A 14132-nucleotide genomic window follows, 5' to 3' on the forward strand; every position below is an offset into this window, starting at 1 on the left:
AATAAACAGCGGGGGGCACGAGAAAAGGCCGTTGTCTTGTGATGATGTACTGTCTCACAGCTGTCTTTGTTCAGTTCGGGGGGGTGGGGGGTGGGAAATATATATATATATATATATATATATATATATATATATATCAGGGTTCTCCCCAGAAATTCTTAGTATAGCGGCGCACCGTCTTCCCGGGGGGGGGGGTGCGCGCGACCGCTCGTCAACGTCAGTCCGGGGGTGGAGACAAGGACGTACAGACAGCCGGTCATCAACTCCGTCAGCCGGGGGACGGACGGACGCTCATCGCCGTCAGCCGGGAGCTCCTAGCCGTCAACCGGGGGACGGCGGACAGACGGACGGACGGACGCTCGACACTGTCACGCGCGGAGTATAGCGGCGCTGACCGAGCGGTAGAGCGGCGCAGCGCCGCTGTTCCACCGTCTGGGGAGAACCCTATATATATATATATATATATATATATATATTTATATATTTATATATATATATAAACACACACACACACATACATTTACATATAAAGAACTAGCCATTCCTATGTTCACTTTAAGGCACCATGTCGTAGAAAAAAGCATGTTGTAACAAAAAAGTACCTTTCAAAAGAAAGAATTAAGCTGAATGAAAAAACAGTATTCAGAAACAGAACAAACGCTCCCAAAATGTTTCAACTTATACAGATTTTGGTCTTTTTTTTCCTTTCACCTCATAAAAACACCCATAGTAACCTATTCAATACGTTTTTTTTCCCACTGTCACTGTGAAATCTTGTTTCTTTAAGATCATGCAGGATGTAAATTTGTTTGGCTAGTCACTCCTGCATTCTCCGTTAAATTATATAATATTGAGTCGATGTTTTGCTATAAAGTTGCCAGCAGGACATCTCCACGTTATGGCAATTAAATACGATGCAAAGATAGATTTCATTTCTACGAGTGCACCAGTTTAATTCCCTGCCCAGTGTCCAGAACAGCTGGCGGGAACCAAGCCAGTTTACACCTCCTGAAGCAGCGCAGACACATGCTGCATAACCAGAACAGGTTGAGGCCGCAGCACCAGTTGGAGAGGTGCACCATGGGATATGTCGCCTTGGGAAAGTGGGTCTTCCAGTGCTTGGCCACGTCGCTTCCGGTGGGCAGGTGAAGCGTGTAGTCGCTCCAGCGCTTGGAGACGCCGTACGCGGCCATCACGCTCCTCCCTTTGTCTGACCACTGGGTGTCGCTGTCTGGGTTGCAGTTGAACTCCACCCACTCGGAGGTGAAGTCCCCAAGGAGGGGGATGTCTCCGGCCTCGGGGTCCACCCTGGTGGTGGACAGCTCGGCGCCCTGCACCGCTATGTAGACGCCCTCCATCCTGCGCACCTCCTTCACCCAGGGGAGGGAGTTTTCGGTGTCGAGGACGAGGATGAGACGGGAGCTGTGGCTGGTGTTCTTCTCCTTCCACAACTCCAGCAGGTGGCCAAGGTGGAAGCTCTCACCTCCTGCAGAATAGGGGATAGAGAGAGGAATATAAATACAACACCTTTGTTTCGAAGATTATAAGTCTGAACTTCAGATATCTGAAACATCTCAAGTTTGCATTTTTATGTGTATAAGCTAGCTAAGGAAGATAGACAGTGGTGCTTTAAAAGATGCTACCGGTTCAGTGTTGTTCAAGGACATCTCAACAGGACACAGTGGCTTTTTAGGGATCAAACCTGTCAACTTTCACTTGCAGGACTGTCTGTCCGTGTGACCGCTGTCATCATGTACCCATAAATTGCTCAAAGTTCAGTTTTTTTTCAGATGGCAGATGCAAAGTACAAAGATTAGAGCTGTGGTATCTTGTCTGCGGATGGACTGAATTATTTCCACTACCTTAAAATTACCATTCATTGTGTGAAAGTGCAAGGTAAGTAAATACGAGCCGAGATGAAAAACGATTCCTACTGCCGGCTACGGAACGCCACCAAGGACTGATTTGTATTGCGAAATTGGGCTGCATCCACACGCTTAAAATCTGCAACAAGCCAATTTAGAGTGGTGTGCTGTTGCAAAGCAATTTGCACGTATGGTTCGAAAAAATTATTTAGGACTGGACAATACTAAAAATATGATTTGATATCTTGTAAAATGATCTACTTGAACACGGACTGAAAATGTCCCCCCAGGTTGTTGACACATGGAAGTGATTATATTTTCAACTGGGATATTTTTGTCTTGTTTGCAGCAGCACGCGGAGATTATGTGTCAGGTAATCTCTGAACAGAAGAGCCGGGGCCGACACGGTGTTGTTAACCTGCTGCAATTCTCATTTCTGGCGAGGGAACGCTCCTGTCCCGGCAGACTGTCTGCAACTGTCACAGGATCTTCTCCACTGGCAGACAAACTTTCAGTGCCACGTCCTTCACGCTGATTTTTAACTCTTTTTGGCTTGCTCGTCTGAAATGTGCAAATTGGACTCTGACTGACCGAGAGCAGGAGGAAATGAGAAGAATGTATAATGAGTGTGTAATGCAAGAGCAGTTTGCAGTTTGGACCTAATGCTATCCAACACAACAGCTCTGCAGTAAATACTATTGTATTCAGTTTTTTGGAAGGGAAACTTTGAGGAGATGATTGAAGTTAGCACATTTAACGTAACACATTTTACGTTTACATAAACTGTTTTCACTTGGGGCTACGGTGTCATCATCCTACAGGACAGCTTTCACAGAGAAACCTGCTTTTAGCTGCTTTAATAAAGAAGTTGTTTGAAAAGGCCAAAATACATTATTCTTGTTCTACATGACAGTTAAAGTAACTGTGCACTTCAGAGCAGGTAATGTTCAATAATAATCACGGTGCCTATTAATAATAACGTCTTTTAATAATACAGCAGCTCTGAGCGTTTTTTATCTTTGATGCACCTCCACAGCCTTGTCAGATGAACAGTCGGCCCTTCATCAACACAACATGTCGTGTTTAAAATCACAACCACTTCCACTGATTTTTAACTGGATGCTATTAAACACTAAAACACATCAAGCAGATGTTTTTTTTTATTCAACTGAACTGTCAATGCTTTAGTCATTTCGGCCAACTTTGTAGTTGTGTGATGGAGTGGAACAATTTAGACATTTCAACCATTTATCGATTACCTCTAGCTAATACGTTCAACTCGTTATAGATGACGTTTGGCTATCTATTGCAAACTTTATCCATTCCTTGAAGCTTCCCGTTTAAAACGCTAATCCACTACTCTAACCTCTATAAATCATCTATCCAATACTAACTTGTCGTAAACTGTTGGGACCTCTCTGCTCACTTGCTTGCTACTCCTCACACACACACACATTAGGGCTGGGTATCACCAGGTACCTCGCGATACGATACTATCACGATATTTTGCCCACGATAACGATAATATCACGATACAGCGATTCTGCGATAATCGATATATTGCAAGAAATTTCATCCACGATACATCACGATATCTGTGTCACTGAAGAAATTCAGGATTTATTGACTACACTGAATCCATTTCACAGGAATGACAAAACATTGTCAATCAATTTCACATGAATGAAAGCCAAGTAAACAAAGAGTATATTGCACAGTGTCTCTTCTTAACACACACACGCTGACTACAACTATCATTAAATATCTATGTGTGGGTTTCAGAGCTACTTAAACCATTTTTTACATTTTATTTGGTTGTATACCTATGTTTGAATAAAGATAAAGCTGTCCTCCGAAGAGGGGTGGTGGTGGTGGGCCAAAAAAAAAAAAATATATATATATATTTTTTTTTTTTTTTTTTTTTTTTTTTAAACATTTTTAATATTGATATTTGGCACCAGATAACGTACCTCAAGACGAAATATCGCGATATATCGTAGTATCGATATTTTGGCACACCCCTAACACACATATGAACACTCAACCTCCAAATGTGATGTTCATTTTTCTAAGTCCACTTACTATGTAAATATGCAAAGGAATCAAATAATCATTTCTGTTGTTACATTACTCGAGCTACCATCTTTCCACATACTGTCTTGCAAATGCAAAGGAATCCCCCCTCTAGCTACAAATACCCCTGATTGAAAACCACTGTTTAAATCACTCAAATCTACTGGTAGTAGGAATGTAATGTAGAATGGTTTGTAAATGTGTTGTGGATGATAAGTGGCTGTCTGTGTTGTTTTTTTATTGATCATATACTTGTGTTACTGCTGTATGCATTTTAATAAAATCATTGAGATTTATGAAATACACTATGTGACTAGAATTGCCTTCCTTGCCCTCCTCAGAATTGTAAGCATGTGGAGGTATGGTAATCGCATGAAAAGTATAAATGTCGGGCTGTTCATGGTCATGCTTATTTTGACTGATACATAAACAGAAATTAAATGAATGTCAGGGGATTTAGCTGTGAGTAAAGAAAAAGAAAAATATGTGCATCTCTCACCAGCCAGAGCCCAAGCGCCGGTGCCTTTGTGTGTGTGCCCGCTGTAGAAAACCAGATACGTGTCGTGGCGGGGCCCGTCTTCTGTGCGCAGCTCCAGAAAGTTGCGCAGCTTCGTCTGCAGGGCCTCCAGCGAAACTCCGCTGGTGGAGTAGTCGCAGCCGAACGTCTGGATCATGTGGTGGGAGAAGAGGCGCTGCACGTTGTTCAGCATACCCGTGGAGCGCAGGTTCAGCTGTTGCACCTGCTCAGGCGGTAGGAGAACGGGCTGGCCATCAGCGCTTGATCAAAGAGAGATGAGAGGATGTGAGAAACTTTTTTTTTTTTTTTTAATCTACTGAGTTAGGTGGCTTGTCAGAGGCAAGGGGCGGAAGAGAGAGATGTGGCGAGAGCAAACGAGAGGTGAATGAGTGAGAGGTTTGATAGTCTGACACTTTCCGGGGTGGAGTAGCTGTCTGCATCACCAGGGAGAGAGGAGACAGGGAGCAGAGGATGAGAGGAGATTTTGGGGGGGGGGGCAGGAGTGGTGCATCACTGCTGGAGGAAATGACATTAGCCTCGGGGATGTAAAGGGAGTCAGGAATGAAAGGAGGGAAGGAAAATCGCAAGAAAGTAAGAGGGTATGGAGAGGAGCATTGAGCACGGTGACAAGAGTGAGAGTAAGAACTGAGGTTAAAGATAGCTGAGGGCAAAGTGATTTTAGAAATGTGTGTGTGGATGCACGGGGCACAAAGCCTCGCTCGATGATAACAAGTGGATGACAACACAAAAGGAAGCGCACACACACACACACACACAAAATCAAGGCTAGCAGCTGTATCCTACACCTCCATCTTTCTCCGGACTTGATGTTATTTATGGTGAGGCGGATTGCTCTTTAAAGACATCTGTATCACTCTGCCATCATTTTATACCCTGTGCAGCCATTATCACCTTCAACCTGACCATGACAAGATCAGGTGAAAGTGTATCTTATGTAGACAGTCCTCGTCTTAAACTACATTTCCATTAGGTAAACAATTTCCTTCACATTTAAAAGCAAATGCAACACTTTCAGGCTGCTATAGAGACGTTCTACCCTTGGTCATCTAAACCTGATCTGATGTTGTCAGACCTCGCAGCGTTTGAGATTCAAACCACATCTTCCCCTCTTAGACTCTCTTTCATCCTTAAAAAAAAAAAAGAAATCCTGTATTTTTTCTCCACCACTCCCTCCTCCCTCCACCGCTCCCTCCTCTCTTTCACAATTCCTCTCCTTCCATTCCCGTCTGTCCCGTTTTTTTTGTTTTTTTTTGCCCTTTTACCACCAACCTCCCTCGCTGTTTACGACCTCGGTCCTCTCCTTGTGTTCTCTTACCGTCCTCTCGCCCTCCCTGTTTCAACCCCGGCGCGCCTCCACTTCTCACCCCTATCTCTGTAACGTCCCTGTGGGGCTCTTGTCATTGTGAAAACATGATCTGCAGCCATCAAACAGCCGATTATACACTGCTGCATTCTCATCATGCTCTCAGTCCTCCCTGCGGACCCCTGCACACCCGGCCTAGCATATAGAGCACCCACAGCTCCAGTAGGACATGGGCCTGCATCCAAAATCACCTGGAGAGTTAAACACTAGTAAGGCTGCCATTTCCCTCTGAATGATAATGCTAACTATCAGCGAATAGATTCAATATCCAGAGAGTCAGAAATATTGTGTGTGTGTGTGTGTGTGTGTGTGTGTGTGTGTGTGTGTGTGTGTGTGTGTGTGTGTATACCTGCCAAAAATCTCTAAAAGCAAGATTTCTACGTCTCTGTGGGGCTCTTGAAGATAGCAACACTCATGTATAACTTATGGTTAGCTTATGCTGTTTAGGAGGAGGAGACATGTCGGCATCATCAAAACTAACTCGGCTGTTTCAAAACACCGGGCACTGGGAGAGGCAGCGGCAGCTAATGGCTAGCTGCTCCAGCTGAACAACTTAGTATGCTGCGGAGGGAGCACAGGAACGATCCCTTAAGGGCCCAAACATTAGCGGCATGTTTATGCATAGTTATTGGCCTATTTATCCAGTTGGTTTTGTGTTAACTGAGGAGGGAGTTGGAATGAGCGATCATATTTACCAGCGGCTGGGATGCCAAGAAAGGCTTCGACGTGGGGCAGAGTCGGTCCAGCGTGTGTTTATGAGTGTGACTGTGGTGTTGTTTTGCGGCTGCGTAGGTTGCATTAGTTGAGTAAGAACAAAGTCATGCTTAAAGCAACATTATGTAACTTTTTCGCCTTAAAATAACAGCTTCAAAATCATGGTGATGCTACTGTGTCTTGTAATAGGTTGAATGCTGTCTTTGTCACTTGTTCCTGCACGATGTAACTTCAGTGAGAGGGAAGGATCAGTGTTAGATACATGTTTACGTTAAAATACAAGTTTTTGGCACATAACAACGATGCGATGTGATGAGTTTTGATTTTTGTTATTACATCTGAGAAATTGTTACAGAGATTTGTTGTTACCTGGGATTTGTATTGAGAAGAGTGGTGTCGCACTCAGAAACTGTGGGATAGGAGTGGGAAAAAAATCTCATCTCCTATGAATCAGAATCTATTCACAATTGACAATAATGAATGTACTTGATGTTAGGTACTAGCTTGACATTGACCAATCATGAAGAAAAGGCAGAGCAAAACTGCAAGGGTAGGGCAGCACCCAATGGACCTCCCTGTAGCTACCAGTGCGGCAGAGATGCTGCTCTCACTACTGTACCCCTCCTTTTATTAACACAGCAGAGCACACCTCCTTATTTTTTTTATGCATGTACAGGCATGGATGCTTTCAAATTATTTATTTCATTAATTATTGCTGTAAACCTTTTAAAGTTAAAAGGCTACAGATTGTTTATCTTAATTTCCGGCTGTGTTTCATAGTACATTTCAGCAGATAATGCGCCCCAATTAATGTCTTAGGACAGAAGACTGGAGCAAAACAGTGAAAATATTGCCCCCTTTTCTAATCATAAATCATAATTTCAATTTTGAATCAAAAATCTATTCTGACACCCAAGAAAAGCCATCAGTGCACTGCTCACTGTTGCTGCATGCTTACCTGTAAGCTGTGCGGTCACTTGCCACTATAACAAATTTTAAGTTGCAATTTGTCTGTATATGTCCTATGCCTGAATTCCTCTGTTTCCTTCTCTCTTGCGTACCTGCAGTAGGCCGTTGGTATCACCAGGGCGTACCCGACGCAGGTTCCCCCCAGGCAGCTGCCCAGCTCGTGGAACAAGCCGTGGGCCAGGGACTCGAGAGGCAGCACCACCAGCAGAGCGCTGAGAAAGAGACCGTTTGAGGGCTGCGGGGAAAAAAAAAAAAAAAAAAAAAGCGAAAGAATCAGAGTCACTTTCATTCACAGCTTACAGCTTGGTCCGAAGCAATCAGGCCCAGTTAATTGGTGGTGACACTTTGCGAGACAGTTACACAACACAGGACTGACACAGTGTTATTATCGCGGGAAAAACATGACAGGGCAGAACTCAAAAGAGATGCAATGCAGTTTATAACAGCAGACTGAACGTACATCACAAGCATCCATTCAAAACAGACATCTCTGTACCTTCTGCGTAGCCTCGAGTGTGTAGAGTAAAAACTATTGTAATTTTTATCGACTTGTCACATCCTTGAAGTTTCCTTTCTCTAGATTTAATGCTTAAAAGTCAACTAGTCACATACAGAGGACGCATTCTTGTGCACACACACACACTCATACATTATACCACGTAGTAACATAAAGCAGCTCGTGTTTCACAAAGCACTGTAAAGCTTTAAGTGCAATCAATTTCTTGAGTCACTGTGGTATGGTATGGTATAACACAATGCAATTTGGCATCCTCAAAAAGCCACTTTGATTTCATAGCACGGTGATGTATCCGAGGATGCAAATCAATACCTGCATGGTTAAGTGGAGCCACACTTGAGTCTGCAGAATATATTGAACAGCCTAGGGTGTGCCTGAGTCAAAAAATGTGTTTCACTCGCTCATTGAACTTTTATGAAGTATTATATCCTGTAAATGTGCATTGCTGTGTTCTCCAGTGCCTGGATATTATAAGCAAAGGAAGAACAATACAGTATAAAGAAGGACTTTATAATATTATGCAATCCAGTAGTGGTCCGCACAGATAGATGATTGACTGCTCATGAGCAGCTCTGCGCTTAACAGCATTCAGCATTCGTTACAGACTGCACAGAGGCGCGATTCTCCTTTTCAAATAACCTGCACCTGAACGCATTTTCACGCAGACTTTCTGAAGAAGACGTAATACACATAATGGAAATAATAATGTCTTTGAACTTGCACATTCATTTTGGTGGATTGGCCGTTTAAGTGAAATGGAAAGCAGTGGCTCCAAAGTGGCCTTAAACATAATTTGCATAGCGTCAGATCAACGCCTCTCTGAATATTCCTGTTTTCACAAAGGCTGCATTTATTGCTGACACTGCATTCGATTGTACCAAGGTTGCTGTTATTTTGTGTGTGTGTGGATTTAAGTGGCTGACCAGATGTTACTGTATTCCAACAGCAAAAGGTGAATAAAAAGCTGTAAAACATACACAGGGAGAGCCAAACGCTTATCTTCTCATATGCGACTGCAGACAGCTCCCAAGTTCTCGGAGCAAATTTGCAGCTGGCATCAACAATGTGCACATCTTGAATTAGGACTCAGGCCCATGAGACTCTTACAGGGTAAACGTCTAATAAGGCTAAATAAGTTATTGCTGCTCTTTATGCAAGTAGATAGGGATATTAAAGCGCTAATTAAATTGGTTCCGCATGACAGCAGAACTGCCTCAGCTTGGGGAGCAACTACAAACGACACAGTGCCACTAGCATCTGTGTCCAGAGTTTAGAACATGGGTGTGGATGATGTTTATAGATGCTTGTCATGAAACTCAAAGTGTTGCAAGAGGCAGAATTGGAACAGGACCCTTGCCGTGTATATGAAATTATCTTAAAAGGACAATAAATTAAAAACCTCTTATTGTTTAACCCCTTAAGGAACACTGTTCCAACACAGGAACACCCTTCGTAAAAACTAATAGTTTCTTTGCTAATAGTTTTAAGCATCAGATCTTAATCAGTATATACTCACTGTTGGAAAGCTGAAACTGTCGTGATTATTTTAAGCCCAAACACAAAGGAAAAAAGTTATTTCCAGACCATGTAATAGCCTTCTAAACTCACCATGACACAACATAAGAAAGAGCCCTTTACCGCAAGAAGCAAGAATGCCCACATACCTTCGGAGTGTTCCCTTTTTCCACAGCTACAACGTCATGCCACAATTTTTTTTTCATAGTTCGCCAAGAGTCCATAGAATGGGAATATCCATGTCATTTTGCCCAAAACTAGCTACAAGTGTCGAACAAGCAAGAAACCCCGGGGTCTTAGCTTTCATTTGAGACCAAGATTATGTTTCTAGGTAAAGGGGTTCTCAAGTTATAAGCCTTTGAATCTCACTAGGTGCTCTTGGAAAAAAAGGACCCAAGCAAAACGCACAGACATGCCTTTAGAAAACAAATTGTGAAAAATCTATTTTTAAGTCTTTTGACTTAAAATTTTGAGTGTAGCAAGCTGAGACCTGTGGCTATGGCCTAATTGTATCTGCGGTGTCCATAGACATACCTGAACCCTTATATCTTACTCAGTTTATTGACATTTGAATTGGAGGGAAACCAAAACCTGTGTTCCAACCTCTGTAACTCTGTGTCAGTATATCATAGAATCACACTTACACTTCTAGACTAAAACTTGAGGGTGTTACCTTTCCAATGGTACCTAGCACATCCCTGAGTCTCAAACTATGTGGGAGCTGTCATGCTTTTAATTTCGGTATGTCGTTTTGGAAAAAGAACCTTAAAATGGGGGCGTTCACTGAGAGGTTAATGTTAAAGATGTTTTGCAAACTTGGTAATAATAATTTCTGATGTGAGTTTAAGTGGTAGTAATTTCTCGTCTCTCCTACCTGCCAGGACACGGCTCCAAGTATGACAGTCGAGAGTATACTGAAGAACACCAGGCGCTCTGAAATGAGGCAGAAGTGTCTGATGCCCCTGGAGGCCATAACTTGCTCCAGACTCCGGCTACTGGATCGCTGGGCCCGCCACGCCTTCTGACACTCGCTCAGCTTTGTGTGGAAGCCCCATACTGTGATCAGCACAATCACATGGCAGATGGACCAGAAAAGGCCAAACAGGCAAAAGCCCGGGATCACCAGATACCACAGCTCCAAGTGGCCAAGCTATAGAAGGCAAGAGAGAAGATTCATTAAACACAGCCCCAAAATATGTAACTAAGTTACACAAAGGGCTGTATTGATCGTTCAGGGTTTTCCACATGCATATGGAGCCAGCTAGTTGGAGAAAGTAGCCAGCTATAGAGGTCCGGGGGCACGGCCGACTGCAATAAGTCCAAGATTGGTTGCCCCTGGCAGTATGTCACTATTCCATCATACACACTTATCCTAATCATTTTGTTGTTGTACATTTCATAAGATACCCAATCGTAAACATGGAGTAAAAACAGAATTAGGCTTCATCTGCGTTTTAGTCCACACAGTCTGTAGTAGTTATTCACATTCAAAACTACACCTATGCCTGAAAAATATTTAGACCTCATTTATTTATTTGTTGACAATTTAAACATATAAAGCAGGACATTATATCTGTAATTTAATATATTGTTTAACTAGACATAAATGCACTCTTATTCAACAACAATAAACATAATTTTAAGGAGGAACATTTTTAATCTCATGTCTTATCCAGCGTTTGTATTGTTTTTTCATTTATTTATACAATAAACCCATGCCAACATAAGAATCACTTGACTCAAATCATGTGGATCTGGATGAGTCCATGCCCTGCTCAAAAATGTATTGCCCGTTTAATTGTGTATGCAATGTGTCTAGCGATGGCTTTGCTAAAAAAAAGGTAAGGATAATTTATTCACTCTTCCATTTATTAAGTCCATAAATATCTGTAAAGGCACAGTTGAATAAATTGCATGTAATCTTAATGTGTTTGTTCATCAATAAGATGATTATGAGCTCTCATATTCACAGGGCACAACCTCTTAGCAGAGTACAAGCACACCAATGTTAATATAGGGAATATATAGGGAATCTGGGAGCGGAACTGATACAGACAGGCACTTTCTTTATCTTCATGCTCGCACTGTTTTGATACAGAGGCTAGAGGTTGTAAAATGTTTATGCATGGCAAATCGTAACTTGTTAATCAAAAGTGTTTTATTAAGTCAAAAAAATGAATATAATTAAGATGCCAGATGGACTTAAAATTAGTGGTCATCTGTTTGGCTGGCAGCCGATGCTGATGAAAAGCTCCAACATGCAAAAAATACAGCTTTATATGATTACAAATTTAAGAATGGTTGAGTTTGAAAGCCACACAGAAGCCCTCAAGACTCGGATAATAAAAAGCTATTACTTTTTTAGCTGAATGTACCTTTAAGGCAGCCAGGACAAAGAAGGCCAGCTCGGTCAGACTCAGAGGCAGCAGGGACAGCTTCCTCCACACTTTCCCCATGGAGAGCACTGGTATCCAGCGCTCGGTGGCCCCCAGCCCGCTGAAGTACACATCCAAGACGGGCTCGCACAGCAGCCTGCCCAGGTAGCAGCTCAATGCATATGGGTTTGCTGCAATGCCTAAGGCCTTGAAAAACACCAGCGAGGTAACCAAGGCAAAAGTGGCCAGGTTGGGCAAAGCCAGGAGGGATTTCATCCTCAGGTCCACAATGAGAGCCCCAAGTGCCACCACCAAGCCTATTATGGCCACTGACTTGTGAAGAAGCATGGTTGTGCTGGCAATGCCAAATCCCAGGAGCTCCAGCAGCTCAGTTGACGTTAGCAAGGTGGGCTTGTAACGGATGGCGCTGCATATTCGCTCGGTTACAGCCCATACCGCTTTCATGATGACGCTGGCTAAGAGGAGATAGTTGGCGACCAGCTCCTTGACGTTTGCATCCAAGGTGGGGCTGTTGAGGAAGCACAGAAGGCCGAGCAGAAAGCCGAACCACAAATGGAACAGGCTGAGACTGGCTTTCTCCATGGCAAAGTAGTAATGGAGGATGCTGGCTATTCCCAGGACAAAGAGGCCCAGGATGAAAATGACCAGGATCATTGGTTCACTCGTCACCTCCCAGCGCACGTACATGCCAACGCACACCGCCACGAGGAGGTTGATGCTGGACAGGTAGCCCAAGCAACGCACTGATGTGAACATGTCCACCTCTTTGGGCCCATCGGCTGTCAGCCCCTCTTCTTCTTCCTCCCGAGCCATGGCAGACTTAAAACAACTTATCCAAATAGAGTTGAAGTCAGTCTTCCTCAGTAACGCTTACTAGACTTGCACAGAAGGGTTGCAAATGGAGGACGCCCCCTCTAGATGACATCTCCAAATTCAACCCCTGCAACCAACACAAGAACAGTGTTACTCAAGTTAATTAGCATCGTCCATTAGATGGGCATCTTCTTCGTCACCCATGTTCAGATAAAAACTTACTAGTTAACGCTAATGTGAGCTTCATTTTTGTTCTATAACCAATTTTTGGGGGTCATTTCGACATTCTTAACCATATGCAAAGAAGTGTGTTAATAGGAACATGTTATAACTAAGCTACAGTAGGATTTCCCCTTGTTATTAAGTTATATGGTTAACACAGTAATAAGCAGCCAAAAAAGACGAGCTAAAACATGTCAAATATCGTTTTAATCGTCATTTACACATTCCTAATCGTAATAAATGTATTAGTAGGAGAATGCAATGATTAAGAATAAGCTACAGTATGATTTTCCTGACTTACTTGATAAGTGGTCAAACAGTCGAGATTAAAAAGTCTGACACACCTTGACAACATATTAAAAAGTGAGTGCGGCCCTGCTGTCATTTTGTGACGATGTGGCACCACAGTCGAGAAGTTTGCTAACTTACGTAGCCTCCCAGCTAACTTTTCACTCACAGTTAGCTAGCTAACTAGCCGGTTCACGCTTTATTGTCGCCTCTCTTAACGTCAAAAGAACACATTGGCAGCCCTCGCACAAGCGTCAAAGTGAGACCAGTGGAAAAATATCAGTAAACAATGTCTTAATCGTGAATATATTGCTTACATGTTGTTTGTTTGGATGACAGCAGCGACGCTTCCGGATTCCGAAGTACGGCATCTCGCAGGTGTCAGAACACACGAGCTTCGCTTTTCAGGCTGATTTCGATAATCGGCAGATCTACACTCACGCTCACTCACTCACTCACAAAGATGTAACGTGACGTGAAATCTTCTAAATGTTCTTTAAAAAGCAAATGACTTGTTGTTTTTTGTATTTTTTTTTGGCTTTCTTCAGTTTGTTTACATCCTGTTTGAGTCCACGTGTGAAGAGAGCAGACGCTGTACGGGACGTGGTGAGGTACTACGTAAACAACCCACGACTCAAATTAATACCACAATAATCAGAAGAGCTTGGTAATATATATCACAACACAGTATCTGCGTGGGCGTTCGTTTATTCGCATGTGTTGGATTTGTGTAAATGTTTAATCAAACGAAAAATGAAATACAAAATATGACAGTCAGTTCTGGCATTACCACATTTTTTAAACAAAATATAAATGAAATGTTCTTTTACCCTGTCATTTAGTGCATGCCAGCTTATCC

The 14132-nt window shown here is 42.9% G+C and overlaps 1 protein-coding gene across 2 annotated transcripts; it reads right to left on the reverse strand.

Annotated features, from left to right (window-relative positions):
- Window positions 1-755: 755 nt before the first annotated feature.
- tmem168a (transmembrane protein 168a) lies at window positions 756-13826 on the reverse strand. Of its 2 annotated transcripts, none has more exons than XM_030440805.1 (6): window positions 13591-13826; window positions 11930-12890; window positions 10429-10704; window positions 7615-7757; window positions 4438-4715; window positions 756-1486 (listed from the first exon to the last, which is right to left on the reverse strand). In XM_030440805.1, the coding sequence occupies exons 2-6, from the start codon at window positions 12761-12763 to the stop codon at window positions 936-938; spliced, it is 2082 nt and encodes a 693-aa protein (XP_030296665.1). In that variant the 5' UTR covers window positions 12764-12890; window positions 13591-13826; the 3' UTR covers window positions 756-935. The 2 variants fall into 2 exon arrangements, with proteins under 2 accessions (XP_030296665.1, XP_030296666.1); XM_030440806.1 differs by lacking the exon at window positions 13591-13826 and adding an exon at window positions 13287-13563.
- Between the last annotated feature and the right edge of the window lie 306 nt (window positions 13827-14132).

The sequence above is a fragment of the Sparus aurata genome, chromosome 14, assembly GCF_900880675.1.
Source record: "Sparus aurata chromosome 14, fSpaAur1.1, whole genome shotgun sequence".
NCBI lineage: Eukaryota > Metazoa > Chordata > Actinopteri > Spariformes > Sparidae > Sparus > Sparus aurata.